The 19,062-nt window shown below is 35.0% G+C and overlaps 2 protein-coding genes across 7 annotated transcripts in view; one reads left to right on the forward strand and one right to left on the reverse strand.

The window, feature by feature from the left end:
- The first annotated feature begins 5,193 nt into the window (after positions 1-5,193).
- On the forward strand, positions 5,194-15,405 carry LOC123674721 (ionotropic receptor 25a-like). The gene is made up of 10 exons (XM_045609719.1): positions 5,194-5,437; positions 8,033-8,182; positions 8,885-9,187; positions 11,060-11,465; positions 11,532-11,652; positions 12,336-12,566; positions 12,622-13,010; positions 13,152-13,541; positions 13,818-14,150; positions 14,440-15,405. Exons 1-10 carry the CDS (start codon positions 5,365-5,367, stop codon positions 14,795-14,797), a joined length of 2,754 nt encoding a protein of 917 aa, XP_045465675.1. The 5' UTR covers positions 5,194-5,364; the 3' UTR covers positions 14,798-15,405.
- LOC123674723 (Kv channel-interacting protein 1-like) overlaps positions 15,350-19,062 on the reverse strand; it is a 228,272-nt gene continuing 224,559 nt past the window's right edge. For 5 of the 6 annotated variants that reach the window (XM_045609723.1, XM_045609727.1, XM_045609724.1 and 2 more), the window contains one exon: positions 16,089-17,084. In XM_045609723.1, coding sequence (XP_045465679.1) covers positions 16,974-17,084 — 111 coding nt within the window. In that variant the 3' untranslated portion in view covers positions 16,089-16,973. Of the gene's footprint in view, positions 17,085-19,062 lie in introns of all 6 variants that reach the window. The other variant, XM_045609729.1, reaches the window with a different exon arrangement.

The raw sequence follows: 19,062 nt of genomic DNA on the forward strand, positions 1-19,062 counted from the left end.
TGGTTTATCCACACAGTGCTGCCAACCCTACCTAAATTTAGGTAGATCTACCTAAATTCGAACTAATCTACCTATCTACCTTTTTTGAGCTCGATCTACCTTATTTCAGCTCCGCGCGAACTTTACGGTTTTAGATCAACGACAAACCGTTTTACCAGTAACAGTAACGTGACTATGAAAAAAACTATTCCTTATTAAAGCTCTCACATCGTAATTTTTACGCACACCATTGGATATAAAGATCTGTGGAGGTCAGCGCCGGAGTTTCAGAAATATACAGATGCAAAGAAAGGACCGAAATGGGTAATAAACTAATAAATAACGATGGCTGCGCCTCAATACGCACTTGCTTGATAGAAAAATAGCGATGGTAAATATGGTTGCATGTACGTAGGAATAATAGATAAGTTCCTATTGCTCGCAGATTAATTGAATCGATCCTTATGCTTAAAAAAAACAGAATAAAGTAAGATCGTCGAAAGGAATGAGATGAGACCGTCTGAATGCATCGAAGGCTGCATTCTGGAAGCAATAAAAGACCCTTTTGGGTGTTAAAATAATAAAAGTTTTTGGACAACAAGCGTTTTCTTGCAAATTATCCACATCTGTTGAAATGAAATATTTCAAAGACTATTTATTCTTTCGTGTTCAACTATATATTTCTTACTTTATATTTTATTGTTTTTAATTTTTTTTTATTATGTAAATTCTTATATTTTTTTATTAATTCATAAATATTTATCATTAATAAAGTATAATACTATGGACTCAGTTCTTTCAAAACTCCTAAAAATAAAGGAAAAAATAATCTACCTAAATTTGGCAACATCTACCTAAATTTCGAACCCCTATCTACCTTTATTTGAGCTCAGTGGGTTGGCAGCACTGTATCCACATATTATTTATCCTTTAGAACACATATTATTTATCCTTTAGAATATTAATAGGTTTCTGAAAAAGTAATTGAGCATGCATGGCTATATGATCACATCATTACACTATTTTATTGGTCCTCAGCACAGAATACTGATATTTTATTATCATCTGAAGTATAATATTGAAAAAAAATGTACTGACGTGAAGTCAGGAAATTTTGAAGAATCAGGGCATTCATGAGCCAATTACGCCCAGGAGATCCCAGAGCTGTATAGAGTATTATTACTGGGCGTAATTGGCTCATGAATGAATTGATCGTTCAAAATTTCCTGACTTCACGTCAGTACATTTTTTTTCAATATTATAAGAGTATATGCGCAATTGGCGCATGAACGAATATGCGCTCTAATGCTTTTAATTACACGCCTGAGATCCTCATTTTTGTTGAAATTTTGCTAGAATTAAAGAATTTCTATGATTCTGACGTGGTTATAAGCACGAAAATTGTGTTGTTATTCTATTTATATAAATACGTGAAATTTCAACTTGATCTGAATTGTCACTGTCATTTTACGATATTTGCTTGAATTTTTTATGTTTTTTTCGAAGCTATCCACAAAAAATGCAGCTTGGAATGGTTATTCTTTATATACACCATTGAGTGTATAAACGAACAATATCAACCCGATCGGATCTCCTAAATATTTTAGTTATTTATTTCGCAATACATATTCTCTTTGCATTTTTTATGTTTTCGATGACGAGATCAGCTTGTTATTTCATGTTATGATCATATTAGAGGAATGTCGCAAGCCTATAAGGGGGGTCCGTCTAACTACCTCTTATATCTACCTAGGAATAGTATATGTTGAGTGTCCTAGCAGCAGTGTTGAATCCAGGGAGATACCCGGTGGAGTATTAGTCCTCTGGAGTATGTTTGAAATCCCCCCGAAGTAAAGACTTTACCTCAAAATCAAAACGAATTTTTGATTATAACCCCCATCTTACGAGATCTATTAAGGATTGAGAATGTTCAAAAACGAACATGATGTGTACCACGTGCACAACACTTTCGGACTGAGAATATTCCATGGTGAAAACCACCTGATGAATAATCAAGAGTATAGATAAATACAAACGTAGGACACCTTATCTAAGGTTAAGAGTCAGCGGCGGTTTTATAACAGTCAGCGGTTAGAGTCAACAGTAAGCGGTTAGAGTCGAGAGTCAGCGGTTAGTCAGAGTTAAGACGGACTCAAGAGACGGTCAAGATTTTTAGTCAAACGAGTCGCTAACTAAAAGTTGGACGAGTCGGGAAGCCACTTGGCCAGGTTATCGAATAATACCATTAAGCGATCGATAAACCAAGTCTACATATTATACATATGCTCGTATTCATTTGATTTAATGTTAATGTAATAAATCGAAAATTAGGAAAGTATTAGAAATGTTACAAACTTAGGGCTTGTGCCATTAAATAATTGGTTTTCCAGACGATACCTATATATCTGGTAATTGAAAATAATTGCGCACATCGGAAGTAAATTATAAATATATAGACCTGTAATTGTAATAGATGAGTAATTAAATATGTTCCCATTAAAAATCGACGAAATAAAAAAAATAAATGAGGATCATAAATTTTGGCTTGTCATTGTCAGCAAGAAAATTGATGTATTTTGCAGAGAGTGCGATAAAACGGAATCCAACGAATTAGAAAGCAGAATTATTCAAAACTTGCAACTTAGAAATTTGTCAAAGAATGATTGTGCTGTGGGTAGAGTGATTGGTTAATTTTAGGTGAATTGAAAGTAAGACAAAAAGACTCATGAACAGGGGTTTTTGGACGAATCGAAAAAAAGGGAGTATGGCTTAGGGGCTTGCATTGAGAGGGGTCAATTTTGTACTTCGGGTTCGAGAACCAGACGGAAAACCTGAAATGTCTGAAATACTGGTGTGTTCACTGAATGAATTTTGTTTGAGATAATTATGGCGACTCGACTCGGCTCGGCTGGGCCTTTTTCCATTTCTTTCTGAAGGTGGCGCTCTACAAAGAATTTAACCAATCAATCATTTCAAAATTTGCATTTGTTCCATCGAAAGTAGTTTATTTGTTGATTCAACCTTAATTCGGCATTCACAGAAAAATGACGTGAATGCTGCCATAAGAAACGATGCGGAAATCAAGTGAAAAGGAACCAATCCAAGAAGGCTGGTCTCTTCAAAAGTCGCCACTTTAATCTTGAGGTTTTTCAAGAGTTAGTAAGCACACCAGTATTTTAGACATCTTAGGATGGATCAATATCAGAGAGAGGTACTGGCATTGGGGTATATGGACCTAAACGGAGGATCTCTTAAGCCCTATACTGGTTGTTTACGTATGCGTTCAGGAGTGTCTTAAAACGAACCTCAAGGGGACGCATGACTACATCATCACGGACAGCCAGACCACGCCGAGATCCTTGGAATCGTACTGCCAGAGGTCTCTGTTGACATGGGAGTGCCGCAACTGGCCAGAGGAATAGCTATGACTCTACTATAGGTACCAGGGCATTGTAGGGTTGAAGGAAATGAAAAAGCCGATGAACTTGCAAAAAGTGCATCAAGGTTTACACCTGCTGGACCTGAGCCTTTCTGTGGGCTAGGAAAAGACCAAAAAGCGGTCCAGCAATGGGAGTTGAATACCAGGATTACCAACTGGACAAAAACTCCTGGACTTACTCAGGCCAAGAAATTCGTGATGATTTCACCTACCTATGCCACAAAGCTCTTGAAGCTGCCACGGGCTGAGCTTCGGGTGATGGTGGGACTGCTGACCGGGCACTGTCAGTATAGTATATCCAAAGTCACTTGGAGGAATCTGAATATTTCGATTATACAAGGGCTGCCCAAATTTCTAGAAATTCTTTTGGGTTCAGTGAATTTAATGCCTAGCAATACTTTCAAATAAACCTCGGTATTCAGCGGATCCCGGTATCCACTTCAAAGGGACATCTATGGCCAAGCGTTTTCAAAACGCTTGCAATCTCATGTGACTTTGCATATACTATACAAACATCATTTGAACCTTATGTCAATGGAAAGTCAGCAGATGAGATTTGCAGGCTGTGTTGATCAGAAGCAGAAAAAGCTGAACACATGGTATGCAAGTGTCCAGAGCTGGCTAGCCTAAGAACCCTTCATATGGGGAAGCCGGTCCTGGATACCCGAGAGGTAAACACCAAGGCCCCTAAGGAGGTTGTCAGTTTTATCAACGCCATTGACGACCTCATTGGGTTTCCATGAATGAGAAGGGTAGAGAACAAAACATCTACATGGTTGCAGTTCTCGGAAGGCTTACCGAGCTACAACGACCTCAGTTCAAATAATAATAGACATCTTAGGAAAACCCTATAGAAGACGAAGAATAATTTAGAAGTGCCATCAATTAACATCAGAAGTATTTCAAAATGCACGCCAAATGTACGATTTTTTGTGAGACTGAAATAGTAATTTATGTAAAAAGTCCGGAAAATAGGTTTTTTTTTGGACGAATAGACAAAATTGAAAGTCTGTGAGTCCAAATAAACCATTTTCGGGCGTGTTGCGTACAATATTTTTTCGGCAACCGTGAAGAGTAACACTATCGCTGTTGCTTTCCATATTTTATTGCGATTGCGATCAAAAAACATGCAAATTGTTGACAACTAATTTTATAAGAACTGTCAGCTGTTTTCTCGGTTGCTATGGTAATGATCAACTACATTTATTAAAAATATACCTACCAAGATTTTCATATTCACAATGACACAAACGACTTGATTCTTTTCCGGCCTTGTCCGGGAAGTACATACTTTCCGGACTAGGCCGGGAAATGCTACTTTCTCAGAGAAAAAGCGCCCGGGAAGTAAGCACTTCCCGGATGGTTGCCGAAAAATACATTTTTTTTGCAAAATAATTAAATTGAGAAACTCATTGAACGTTTCTGAAAAAGAAAATCAAAAATCTTCAAAATGAGGGGGTTATTCAACCCCAGTTAGTTAATAAAATTCTTGAGATTGTAACGTCGCCTAATAACTTGAAAATACAGCCAAATGAACTAAGGTATAACCCATTAAATTGTGCTCATCATTACAGTATGAAATATATTTGGAGTGGCACATTTTCGGTGGGACATCCTGTATATTTTGACTCTATTTCTTCCCCGGCAGTGTCCGACAATGTCATTATTCTCCGATAACAATATGAGGTCAAAACAGAATGCTTTGGCTCGTTATGAAAGTGTTAAGGCATAAATAATTGAGGGGTTGAAATCCATCACAATAATGTTTCATGTCGAAAAGGACGGAATTCATTTATGGAATGAGGTGTACATTAACCGTTTATTGCTTATTGCTTAGCAACAATTCGTTTTATCGCATATTTAGACCGGTTCTCGTGACTGAAGGATGATGGGTAACAAAGCGTTGAAAAAAATTGGTCGATTCTGAATAATAATTACTTTTGAACATGAAATTTTTATTGGTATTGTTTTACATTGCTTCCTCTTACAACGCACAGGATTCTCAAAAAATATTTGTTTGTAAGTATTTTTCTATATTTCACTTCTTCTTCCGTTGATTGTTTAATGAATTGATCTTGACATTCTTTGGGTGAGACATGTTGGCTGATGCAAATATATTCATTTTTTTGGCATTTTCTTGTTTCTATATTTTTGTGAATAAATATACCTACATACAGAGAGACTTTCAAGTATGGAAAGCCTCAATTATCTCAGAAACAGATAGCACGATTTTTTCAGATTTTGGCGTGCAAGGATTCTGTGATATGATCTATGTATACTATGGTAGTACATATTTATATTGGTTTCAGATCTTTGTTATTTCAAATGGACCAGCCTGTACATTTTTTGTCTTTTGAAGTCCTTGAGAATTACTTAATATTTTTATGTAATATAATTTCGGAGTTATAGCTACATTCTCATTATCATATCTTCGCCAATGTTAAAATAATGCATTTAGATGCCTTTGATTGAAAATAACCGTTTTTTTCAAACGTAAAATAAAAACGCCGGACGGAAAAATGTATAGCCTATCAATGATAACTATCAATTGTATTTCATGTCTGTTAAAATTAATTTAGCATGATAACCGTATTTAGGCAAATTTTCCATTGATCAATCAATTATAACGATTGTTAATATAAATCTTTCGAAATACTCTACTTCTCATCATTTATCTGTAGTACGTTTTGACGTAGGTAACTCTTTTCGTTTCATTGTTATCTAAAATGTATGGTTATAATGGTTTAAACTAAAGATCATATCTTGAAAATCGTTCAAAATGATTGTACGATTTATTTTTCATTGAATTCTGTAAAAGTTTTCAAGTCTTCTGGAAATTCACGGATCACTCTACAGGTGGTCCGAAAGACATTGCATTCTTTCGAAATTGACCTTTAAAAAATGTCATTAAGTCCATTTTTTCAAATGGCTTGCTCTGCAATTGTTTTGCTACGAGTAACTGTAAAAATTTCAGGGGGAATTCCAAACGATTAATATTGACAATAACAACCTCTATTTTGTTTCGTACCAAAAGATACGTTTTCCTTTTCTGGTTAGAGTGGAAAACAATTTAGACATAGATTAATATCTATGTATCATATTTGATATGGAAAGTTTTGTCGAATCGATATCCATTTTCATGGAGGATCATTATATTTCCCTATGACATTTTCCTACAGCAGAATGATTGATGAGTTTGTTTCTAGAGTGAAAATGTGAAAAATGATTTGTTATAATATAGTTTGTAGCAAACCTATTAATGTGATTTTGTGTTTTTGAATAAAGAACTGAACGTAGGGAATAATATTCGTCTAATTCCGCATAAAAAATGGTATTTACGTTTACTTGAGTTCATAAATTAAGAAATTAAGAATCCTTGATTTCTTCTAACTTCATGTCAGTGCTTCGAAGCACTGACATGAAGTCAGAGGCTCTTGTTAATTCATGCACCAATTTTTTCCTTGAAGCCCCCTCATACCTATATATTATTCTATGATCCACAAAGGCGCAATTGGCATATTTAGGGAACCCCTATTGGGTTTCTCGCCATTAATGAACTCGATCCCGAATTCAAGAACCTTACCCTGAAAAATTTTGAGTTTTGCAGGTTAATTGGTTGATCAATCAGCTCGCAGTGTTATACCTATACCACGAAAATATATTATTACGTGATATTTTCAATACGATCTGAAATTTTTGGATCCTTCCGTTCGTTATCGTTCGTTATAAAGACATTATGACAAAATGATAGAATGGTCAATTCGGATAACGACTGCTCAAAAAATTGGTTTTATGTTCAAAAGAGAAGTTGAATTTACTCAAAATGGCAAGGTTTTAGCTCTTCTGATGAAAAACAATTTATAATATACATATAACATTTTTTATCATATATTTTTTATACTTGAACCTAAATATACTCAGGTTGAAACCATTATGTGGATTCTAATTTTCTACATGATCTATTTTATATTTTTCCATTTTTGATTTTTAGTCAATCTTTCTGTTTCTATTCTATGGTCTCAAACCTTTTAACATTTTTCTTGAAATGTGCAATTAAATATATATCAGAATACCAGATATATGGGAATTTATTAGCGATTTTTGAAATTTACATATATGTAGTGGGAACACTGATTGCCTTACTGATGATGATTCGTCAGTGCTCCTTGGATGAAACACCTCAATCCACCTTCAATATTAGATGAAAACGCCTTGCCAAAATCTTAATCGGATCATCGTTCCATCGCCAATTTGTAATCTACGATGTAAAAAGTAAAAGCCTCTGAAAATACTTATTGCAGTTTTTGGCAGAATCTGAGGTGAAATATCGACCAGAATACAGCTAAACATCCCGGAATTTCATGACTTTGTGGAACCCAATTCGAAATAGATTATACAGATTTGTATGGTTCATGTTTGGGCTATCTATTGGATTATCTCAAAGAATTCAAAAAAATAAATATAAAATCATTATTTTTCATTTGCTTGATTTATTATCTATCGATTCTCTAACATTTCTCGAATGTAAATCCATTCCATGTCTATATCTTAATGATAACTTGATGTTGTGACTTGTGAGTCAGTTGAACCATTCTGTATTAAAATTATTTTTAGTATATGTGAACGAGAAGGATAATACAATAGCCGAAAAAGGAGTGGAAGTAGCCCTTGCTTATATAAAAGATAACCCTAAACTAGGAGTGGAGGTGGATTTGACCACAATTTTGAGTAATCGGACTGATGCAGTTGAACTATTGGATCCTTGTGAGTAAACTATATAAATTATATGAACACTGCCCATATCTTTAAGGTCGGGCAAGTGATCCAGCTTAAGTATAAATTTCACAAGTTTAGGAAAAAAACATCGTTTTTTTATTGAAAACACCTTATTTATTCAATGAATGGTACTAGAAAAATTAACAAAATAATAATTCTTTGGTGAAACTTCAGTCATTGAATAAATTGCAAAATGTTCCACTTGCTCCGAATTATTGTTTGAAGTTAATAATTTGTTTATTGTCCTATCTCAAAAAAAAATATATATTCTCTGAATAAAGACGTTGTTTATTCATTTATTTATTTATATATACTAGGTGGTCCAACGAAAACTTAACACCTCAATTTTCTGACTTTAAAATAAAATGTGGAAAATTGCTAGGACCCGTCAATTTCTGATTAGAGGGGGAACAACTTTTCCGCTTTCTTCATCCCCTTAACTTCAACCCCCTAACGGGTGAGCAATACCCCTTGATTTTTAATAGGGATGAGGGGTATTGCGACAACTAATTTTGAAGATCGTAGACCCTAAAATTCGCTTCAAAACATCCATGACAACTATCAAATTTTCTGAAAATTTCATTTATATTCGCTTTTTGAATTTCTTTCTTTAATTCATACTGTCTATCTCATTCAAAATCCAAATGGACGAAAAATTTATCTTACATAAAAATAAAATTTTATTTTCAGTGTGCAAAACTTATGACGATATGGTGAAAGCCTCTAAACCACCTCACTTGGTATTTGATACAACGGTTACAGGCCTATCTTCAGAGACGGTCAAATCAGTTACTGCAGCTCTTGGCTTGCCAACGATTACTGCCTCTTATGGTCAAGATGGGGATCTTGTTAAATGGCGAAAAATAGACGACGACGAGAAAAAATATTTCATTCAAATAAATCCCCCTACAGATATAATTCCTCAAATAATACGAGAGATAGTTGAAAGGCAAAATATAACGAACGCTGCAATAATGTACGATAATAATTTTGGTAAGTAAAATAATCACTTTTAATTTCTTTATAACTTGAGATTATTTCTTCTTAAACATTATTATAAAAACTACGCCATTACCAAAAATGCGACAATACATGCTTTAACAACGCATTGAAATTGTTAAAATTCACTGCAAAAATGTTGAAAACATTGCAGTCACAGTTCCCATAACAGAAGCACTTTGGGTCGTCCTGAAGAATCTTCTAGGCCCACAATAATGAAACTGGTGAAAAAATTTTAGCTGTTGGGTCAAGTTAGTGAACTGAACTGAAAATATTTCTGCTCTAGCCCGTAGTGTTGGAAAAAATCTAGGTTCGAGGATTCATAGTAGATCTTGGTAATGAGGCTATGATTAATGATTTTTAAGGCTGAAATTGGAAGGAATTGATGTGGATGAAGTTGGTTTACAACAACTCTGCTACTTTCCGTGACACATAAACAACGAAATAATCTCAAATTTCCAAGAAAAGTTCTCTGACCTGATTTCTCGAAAAAGGGACCATAACTGGACGTCGAGGTTTTGTGATTTGAGACCTTCAAACTTTATCTTTGGGACCACGAAAAAAATGAGGTATTTGCCAATGCTGCAACCTTAGGTGTGGCCGCCATTTGGCTGGTAATGTTTGCAATCGTTAATGGCATACCTTCCTCTTTATATTCTGGTTTATGCAATTGGTAGAACTGATTTGTGATTCAACTTTTGAACAATAGAAACACAAAACTAGAAAGTTTTCTACGATCGTTTTCAAATTAGTAATTTTGCTCCTAATTATTGAGAGTCCCAATCATACAATTCAATAAGAAGTATGAAAGTTACACCTCAATGATGTACCTCAATGCATTTGTAAATATCTATTATTTATTATTATTTGACTGAATCGGGGTCGTTATGGCTCTGTTAGCTTGCCGGGAACTACGACCAAGTTGATCTTTTGTTGTTCTTCTTCTTCCTCTTTTATTTAGGTCGTAACCTGTTCTTCTTCGTGGTGTCTCTACCGAGGTGGTAGCTCTCCAGCCACCTTTTTCTTGGTTTTCCTACGTCTCTCCTTCCAGTGGGTTTTCGATCTCGTGCTATCTTTATAAGTCTTTTATAGCCCGCTCTACCAACATGATCATTCCATTCTCTGCGTCTCTTCCTGACGAATTTCCCGATGTCTACGACTCCACATTCTTCCCTTATCGCCGAGTTCCTTATGCGATCTCTTCTGGTTTTTCCAACTATATTCCTCAGATCAAAAAAACATATCAGTTTTGTTCTTAACCCTACCTATTCATACGAACCAAGGGAGGCCGTCGATGCCGTTGGCTATTACTTCATGATTAACCAGAACTGACTTTCTCAAATGAGTGGTTCTTAGATTGTGTTCGGCTGTTTCTACCTCCTTTCCACAGAGATCTCATCTGCTGACTTACCCATGCGGTACAAAAGGTATTTGCACCGACAGTGTCCTGTCAGCAGTCTCACCATTACCTGAAGCTCTGCTCGTGGTAGCTTCAGGATTGTAAATATCTGTATCTGTTTCCATCTTCAGTATTTTTTTTGTCCTATGGAGAGCTGATATTGAGCACCATTAGAAATTGAACGTTTTTAGTAAATGAGGGAAAAACCTCGCCAAATTAATTAATAAATATCTCAAATCAAACAATGATATCCATATATTTAAGGTTGAAATTGTTTAATTGTTATTGATAGAGATTAATCAACCATCTTTTCTCTATGTCTATTCACCACGTCTTCAGTATAAAATTCTGATAGACCATTGCTGATTGGAAAGAATTTCAATATTTGCATGTTTTCCTCAGTGACTAAATCAACAGATTACTCCTTAAGTTTATAAGTTTTCTGAAATATTCTTTGATTTTTTCAGTGATGGGACACAAATATAAAACTTTGCTACAAAACATTGCTACTCGTAATATAATAACTGCCATTGACAAGAATAAACTGGAAACTCAAATACAGAAGCTGTCAAAAATGGAAATTCTAAATTTCTTTATACTTGGTAGTTTGGTTACGATCAAGGATGTTCTTACCTTGGCTTCGAGAAATTCTCTCTTGGTGAAAACTTTCGCTTGGCATGCAATAACAGTAGATGAGGGTGATATTACTTGTGACTGCTCAGAAGGAAGAGTTCTATTTATCAAACCAGTCATAGATCCTATGTTCGAAGAACGTATTAAACAGATCAAAAAAACATATCAGTTCGATAATGCCCCTTTGATAACAACAATATTCTACTTCGACTTGGCTTTGCAATCGTTCCTCACCATTAAGTAAGAATTTAATATTTCTATTATGTGGTAGTTTCACATGATTTGAGGAACGTTTGATGTTTTTAGGACAATGCTACAAAAAGGACAATGGCCTGAGAGTATGAATGAGTATTTGACATGTGATGGTTTTAATGGCACCAATAATCCGAAACGTACAGATTTAGATTTATTAACTGCCTTCAGAAAGGTAATGTAGTGATCTGGTATATTTTGTATTCGGGAATGGTTCTGAACGATTGAGTTCGGTTCATAATCGAAAGCACCTATTGGAAAAAGGAAAACATTTCTATTAATTTTGAAGAATCTTCTGTTTATTATTTTCAATCTATCAGAGAAAAAATTGACCTGTCCTGAAATTTTCACTGTTTACGTTTTCAAATGTGATGAATCCAACATTCAATCAACGTTTGGCCAGTCTTTCTCAAGCCAAGTTACGAGGTGCGCCCTCTCCCTGGGGTTGGTTGTTTTGTCCCGAGATCACTGGAGGACTCTTCAGTTGGGCTAGCCAGCGATCACTGCCCAAGACACACCCTCTCACATCATCGTGAGAGGTGACCCTGTTGCAACGCAACGACCCCTTTAAATAGGCCGGGGCCGAAGTAGTGTGGCGTGAACACACATAGCGTCCTCTGTGACCAGACAGAGTCACTACAAAAGGAATCCGCCGTACAATGTAGAATTTGGAGTGACTTTTCGATCACTTCTATTCATTTAGATTTTATTAAATGTGAAAAATATCCGAATATAACACGAGATTAATCGAATCGATTATTCTGAATTTTTTTCTCTTAAATTAAATCTTCTTGAAATAATAATATTTTTCTCGATAGTTCTGCTGAACTGCTTGGTATTAAGATCGAATTTCCACAGGAAAACACCGAGAGTCCAACCTATGGACCATTTGCAGTTATCTCAAATGGAAAAAGTTCGATACAGTTCTTGATGGAGATATTCCTTACCAGTTTCAGCCGGAATATGGTAGAGAGCTCTGTATCTATTGGAACATGGGATGCTAGCTTCGGTAGTAATTTAACTCTGTCAAAACCTGAGATGATGGACAATTTCACATCTGCACAAATATATAGAGTAGTTGTAGTTGAAGTAAGACAAAGATAGATAACAAATTTTTAAGTGATCCTGAGTGTATATTTTTCAGCAAAAACCCTTTATTTTCAAAGATCCAAGACATCCTAAGGGATACAATGGTTATTGCATTGATATGATGGAAATGATAGCACAGAATCTTGGTTTCGATTATGTTGTACATATAGCGTCTGGTAATACATTTGGTCAAATGGATGATCAAGGGAAATGGAATGGCATGGTTAAGGATATAATGGAGAAAAAAGCTGACATTGGTTTGGGCTCAATTTCTATAATGGCTGAGAGAGAAAGTGTTATTGACTTTACTGTACCTTACTACGATCTTGTAGGATATTCTATTATGATGAAATCCTCTTATGTTCCTCCTTCACTCTTCAAATTTTTAAGTGTGCTGGAAGATGAAGTTTGGATTTGTATTTTGGCCGCTTATTTTATAACAAGGTTAGTTTAGCTATTCGCGAATTAGTATAGTGTCCTTTATAATGTTAAATTCTTTTATCATACTAGACAAATGATTATGAAGGAATGCACATATTTTTTTTTGGATTTTATGATATCACATAAAATTACAGTTTCTTTTAGTGTTCTATTATGGATATTCGATAGATATAGTCCTTACAGTTATCAGAATAACATAGAGAAATATAAGGATGATGAGGAGAAAAGGGTTTTCAGTCTGAGGGAGAGTTTATGGTTTTGTATGACATCCTTAACTCCACAAGGGGGTGGAGAAGCTCCCAAGAATTTATCTGGTCGTTTGGTAGCAGCCACCTGGTGGCTCTTTGGCTTTATAATAATAGCCTCATACACTGCAAACTTGGCTGCATTCTTGACAGTATCTAGGTTGGAAACACCTATCGAATCTTTGGACGATCTTTCCAAACAATACAAGGTGAACTATGCACCAGTAAATGGATCAGCAACTATGATTTATTTCAAAAGGATGGCCGCCATTGAGGAGAAATTTTATGAGTTAGTATTTTTTCATTGATTGTTTATTTATTAGACAAATTCTTTTATTCGATTTTTCGATTATACACATTCCAAAACAAAACAACTATGGATCAAAATTTTTTTTATCGAATGCTTTAAAAAAAATTTAATTATTAGAAATAATTAACCCAAATCAAATGGAAAAAAATTATTCCTTAGGGTTTTACTATTGCTAATTAAATTTTTGTTTTGATCCATTCCAAGTCAATTGATTAAGTACAATAGGTATAATAGTTCTGGAAATTTTCAACACAGGATATGGAAAGATATGAGCTTGAACGATAGTCTGAGTGAGATCGAGAGGTCAAAATTGGCAGTATGGGATTATCCTGTGAGCGATAGATATACCAAAATTTGGCAGGCGATGCAAGAAACTGGATTTCCGTCTTCAATCGAAGAAGCTATTGGTAAGGTGAGGCTGTCAAAGTCTGCAACAGATGGTTTCGCTTTCATCGGGGATGCTACTGATATAAAATATTATCAATTAATCACATGTGATTTGGTTTCTGTTGGTGAGGAATTTTCGAAGAAACCTTATGCTCTAGCATTGCAACAAGGCTCGCCTTTGAAAGAGAAATTGAACACAGCGTGAGTATAGATCTATCATATTATAATCAAAATGAAATAAGTGCAATAGTTTTGAAGATATCTCGAACCGACAGACCGACATTAATCTAAAAAAGTAATTTTCTGTTTTATTAGTTTTTCCTATCGTTCAAAGTGATTGATTAATGGATTTATGGAATTTTTGTCGGTCCTCAAAACTTCAAAAAAATCTTGCATACTAATTTCTGAGTTTTATGAGATATTCCAAAAAAGTTTAATCTGAAATGTTAATTTTTGTAGGATTTAATATTATTGCACCCTTTGATTTCAGAATATTGGAATTGGTAAACCAACGAAAACTCGAAGAGCTTCGTTTGAAATGGTGGGATCACAACCCTGAAGCCAAAAAGTGTCCATTACCAGAAGATCCTTCAGATGGAATTAGTGTTGCCAATATCGGTGGAGTCTTCATTGTGATTTTGGTTGGCATAGGTTTAGCAATAGTTATTTTATGTATAGAATATTTCTTTTATAGTAAACAAAAACAAGATAAAGTAGAGTTAGTAAGAGGAATACCTAGTTCTTCTAGGTCACCTTTGGAAATCTTTGATGGGAATCAAATGACCTTGAGAAATAGGGCTAGGATGCCAAATGCTGGATTTAATAAAATGTATCCACCTGAAAAATAAGAAGAAAATTCGTTTATCATGAGCTCTGGTTGAAAAAATAATTGAGAAGTTAAAAATTAATAGGCATTTTACAGTCCTAAAATATTAATAGGTTAGCTAGATTTCATTTTGAAAACACAGAGCTCATGAAAAATATGACTGATAGTGATAGTTTTAAAAAATTCTTTTGAACTTGTTAACTTCGCAGTTTCTATAAGAGCTTTATATAAGTCCATACAAATCCAAATCAATATCAAATGTCTGAGATAATTATTATATATAACTATTTATTTATTCTAATTATATAATAATATATAAGCAGTAGCGACGCCAGCTTTCAAGAATAGGGGGGCCAAGGAGGAACCAGAATTCTTCACGGTTGGCAAAGTTTTTTGGAGGGAATTGGAAAAATCTAAGAATATAGGGAAAATAGGAAGAAGCATATGTATTCATGAATATTCCATAAGGAAAGAAAGTGCTGGTAACGAAAAAAAAATGTTTGAACATATAAAAACAGCGACACCACTGCTTATAAGATGAATGAAAATTAAGGTGTTGAAATGAAGCTTCTAGTGAAGTAATTCAGGTTTTTATTCAGTGTAAAGAATAAAACTTATAATTCCAATTTATATTTGTGAGTTCCTTCGAAGCTCCTCTCACCTCTCCATTTTTAGAAATGATACTGATTCTGCTTATCATTTGGCACATAATTACATCGAATTTCTGATAATAATTTTCTTATTTTCTATTTCCATCTCTATAATCATAGTTTTTTCTAACATTGAAATATATAACATTTATTCTATTTCTCGACTGTATTTGTTTAATCTTTGGTACATAGCACCTTACAGTTTATGCTCAGTTTTAAAAATGTTCAATACATTAAAAAAGCTACAATTAATGATATTCCTATGGTTATCGGTAGAATCATCAATAATTTGATATAATAAAATATTCGGTATCCTGGATTTAAACAGACATATCTATACATCAAAAATTCTTCCCACAGTCTTACAATTAGAACATTTAACTTTTTAACACACTGAGATATGTCTATAATATCTTTCAACAATAAGTTTCATCAATCAATGGAAGTTATAGTACAGTTTCAAAGAACTGTTGGTCATGATTTTGTTATACGATTAACACTCAATAATAGTTTTTACTTTAGTGTCGTTGAATGGAGAATTCGATATTGAGAACAACTTTGATTTGATCACTACAACCATTTTCATTTCTTTGAAATATAATTCACTAGAAATACTCTTTCAACTCTATCAAAATTTGATTTATCGGTATGAAAACTATTTTGATCACTTAGCCTTTGAATACAAGATCATAGATCTTAGTTATGCAATAATTTTTCTCTCGAGGATATTAGTACTTGAGCTCCACAATTTGTGTTGGTACGAACTTCGTATTACGTTTTCAATTTTTCACTAGTTGAATTTCAGAAATGAAGTTACAGTGTATTGTATGATCGGAAGCAATTGAAGAGTTGTTCAATTTGTTCGCTTTTATTATAGCTGTTAAAACATCAAGAATAATACTCGTTACGCCAAATGTGTGACAAGCGGTACGGCAGATTCAGATTTCATAGATTTTCGAATAATCTAAGAAAGAAACGAAACTTCGTCTTATTTATTCCGAAAACGTATTAAAATTAATACTTTTACTTTCCATTCTGTTGTTTAGTTCTGAATGAAAATAGACCAGATAGAGTATTAACTTTGAAAAATCGAATTCACCAATTCTCCGACCTTTTAGACATCTTCTGGATTGAATATGGTTTAGTCTGCAGCACCAACAATTGCCATATACTAAAGAGGAAGCTTTAAGAGTCTTCCAACAATATCGTATTGAAATATATAAACACTTAGCTCGAGTAAACGAGAAATAGTCCAAATATCTCCATCGCTTATTTGTTAGGTATCATCATAAGATCAGTTCAACAGCACATTTGGATATAATAAATGTAGCAGTATAAGGAATTATAATTTGTACCCATTCATTTCTACTCCATTCTTATCACTACCAGAAACAATAATTTACATGTAGCAATTTTGTCGATCATTCTTCCTTATCACCAGTATGTCAAATTTTTTTTTTATTACGTTGGTCAGAGTTATTGGACATGTCCGTCGACATTCGCAGCTCATGTCCAAGATGGAGGAGGTCGAACGCCGACGGGAGACCGTCATATCGAGGAATCGAAGACTGCCATGGACGACGAGATGTCAGCATCTGATTGACAGCATTCGAGGAATTCGTCTAGGGTTACTACGCCATCTTTGTTTTTGTCCATTTTCTGAAAAGATTGATTTGTTGTTAGTATTCATAATGGCATATTGCCAAAAAAGCTTTATAGCTTTGGTTTAGATCTTCAAGGTGGTCTAGAAAGTCAGTTTTTACCTAACAATTAGTAGAGCATGTCTGAAAACTAGACATGCTGTATCCGGAAGTTCGTTAAAACTGCTAGATTCGGAAAAAATTTTGGTTAAACGCTTATAAAGATTCTGTGGAAGGAATTGGGGACTAGGGTTACTACTCTTCAGTGAGGTATTTCAATTTCCACATACTTTGGTATGCTAAAATAAGCAAGTTATTGTAATTTTCGAAATGCTATACTGAAAAGATCTCAAACATAAGGCTAGATTTACAGATGAAAATTCGGTGGTCATATTATTTTTGCCTCTCATCTTGTTGCTCTAGAAAAACAAGATGTAATAGGTGAATAATTTTTTTACTGAGGTCAATTGGCAAAATCCGCCTAGTTATTCTCGATCAAACATGTCAGCTCACGAGCGAAATTCTCGTCATTTGTGGGAAGTCTTAATTTTCTGCTTCAATTTGAAGAAATCTGCGGCAGAGGCTCATCGAATGCTTTCAAATACCTATTGTGAGGCCGCTATTAGTGAAAGAACGTTCCGAGAGTGGTTGCTTCAAGAATGGTGATTTTGAAGGTTTTCGAAGATTCAGAATTGAAGGCATTAATTAATCAAGACTCGTGTCAAACGACACAAGAATTGGCAGGATCATTGGGAGTGACGCAACAATCCATTTCAAAACGCCTGAAAGTCATGGGAATGATTCAGAAACAAGGAAATTGAGTGCCGTACGAGTTGAAGCTGAGAGATGTTGAACGGCGTTCGTTCGCTTATGAACAGCAGCTTGCAAGGCAAAGACGGAAGGGATTTTTGCATCGCACAAAGTGAATGGAGACGAAACATGGGTTCATTATGATAATCCAAAGCGCAGAAAACTATGAGGATATCCTGGTCATGCTTCCACGTCGACGGCCAAACAGAATATTTACGGTTTCAAGGTCATTCTCAGTATTTGGTGGGACCAGCTCGGTGTGTTATGAGTTGTTAAACCGGTTGAAACAATCACAGGCGATAGTTATCGAAAGCAATTAATGTGTTTGAGACAAGCATTGAAAGACAAACGGCCGCAATACAACGAGAGACATAATAAAGTGATTTCACAGCATGACTATGCCCGACTCCATGTTGCGAAAGTGGACAAGACATACTTGGAAACGTTGAAATGGGAAGTCCTACCCCACTCGCCGTATTCTCCAGACGTTGCTATCTTGGACTATCACTTGTTTCGATCAATGGCACACGACCTGGGTGACCAGCACTTCGGTCTTATGAAGAAGTAGAAAATTGGATCAATTCGTGGATCGCTTCAAAAGGCGGGATTCGTACGCTGCCCGAAAGATGGGAAAAAGTAGTGGCCAGCTATGGTCAATAACTTTGAATCATAAATGCAAAACCAGTTTTCTACAAAAAAACCTCGAATTTCGGAAAAAAACGGTGGAAGCAAAGTTTACGCCCGTATAATATGTAGGGAGTATTAGAAATAAATGTGGGAAGTAGCAGGACGAGAATATACGGGAGAAAAACTGAAAATCCAAAGGAGGAGTATATAAGCGACATAATTTTTAATCTTATCTGTCAACGTCAGAGGCACTAATATACTTAATCGAAAAAATCAGTGAAAGAATGTCTTGCGACCAAAGATAAAAGGTTTTACTCGAAATTATTTCCACCGAGTGACATCGCAAGTTGTTGACGTGAAGTTTCAACTCGAAATCTTCACATCATAAACAGCAACACAGAAAGCTCCTCATAGGGAACATAAAATTGGATGTTATCTACATTGTGCCTCTTCGCTAGTTCTAGCACCAATAAATTATATAGAGACTAGGCTCCCCTCGTTAGTGGAGCTAACGACTTTCGCCTGGAAACAGTTTTTAAAAATATGACAGAGCCATCACT

The sequence above is a fragment of the Harmonia axyridis genome, chromosome 3 (genome assembly GCF_914767665.1).
Source record: "Harmonia axyridis chromosome 3, icHarAxyr1.1, whole genome shotgun sequence".
NCBI classification, from domain to species: Eukaryota; Metazoa; Arthropoda; class Insecta; order Coleoptera; family Coccinellidae; genus Harmonia; species Harmonia axyridis.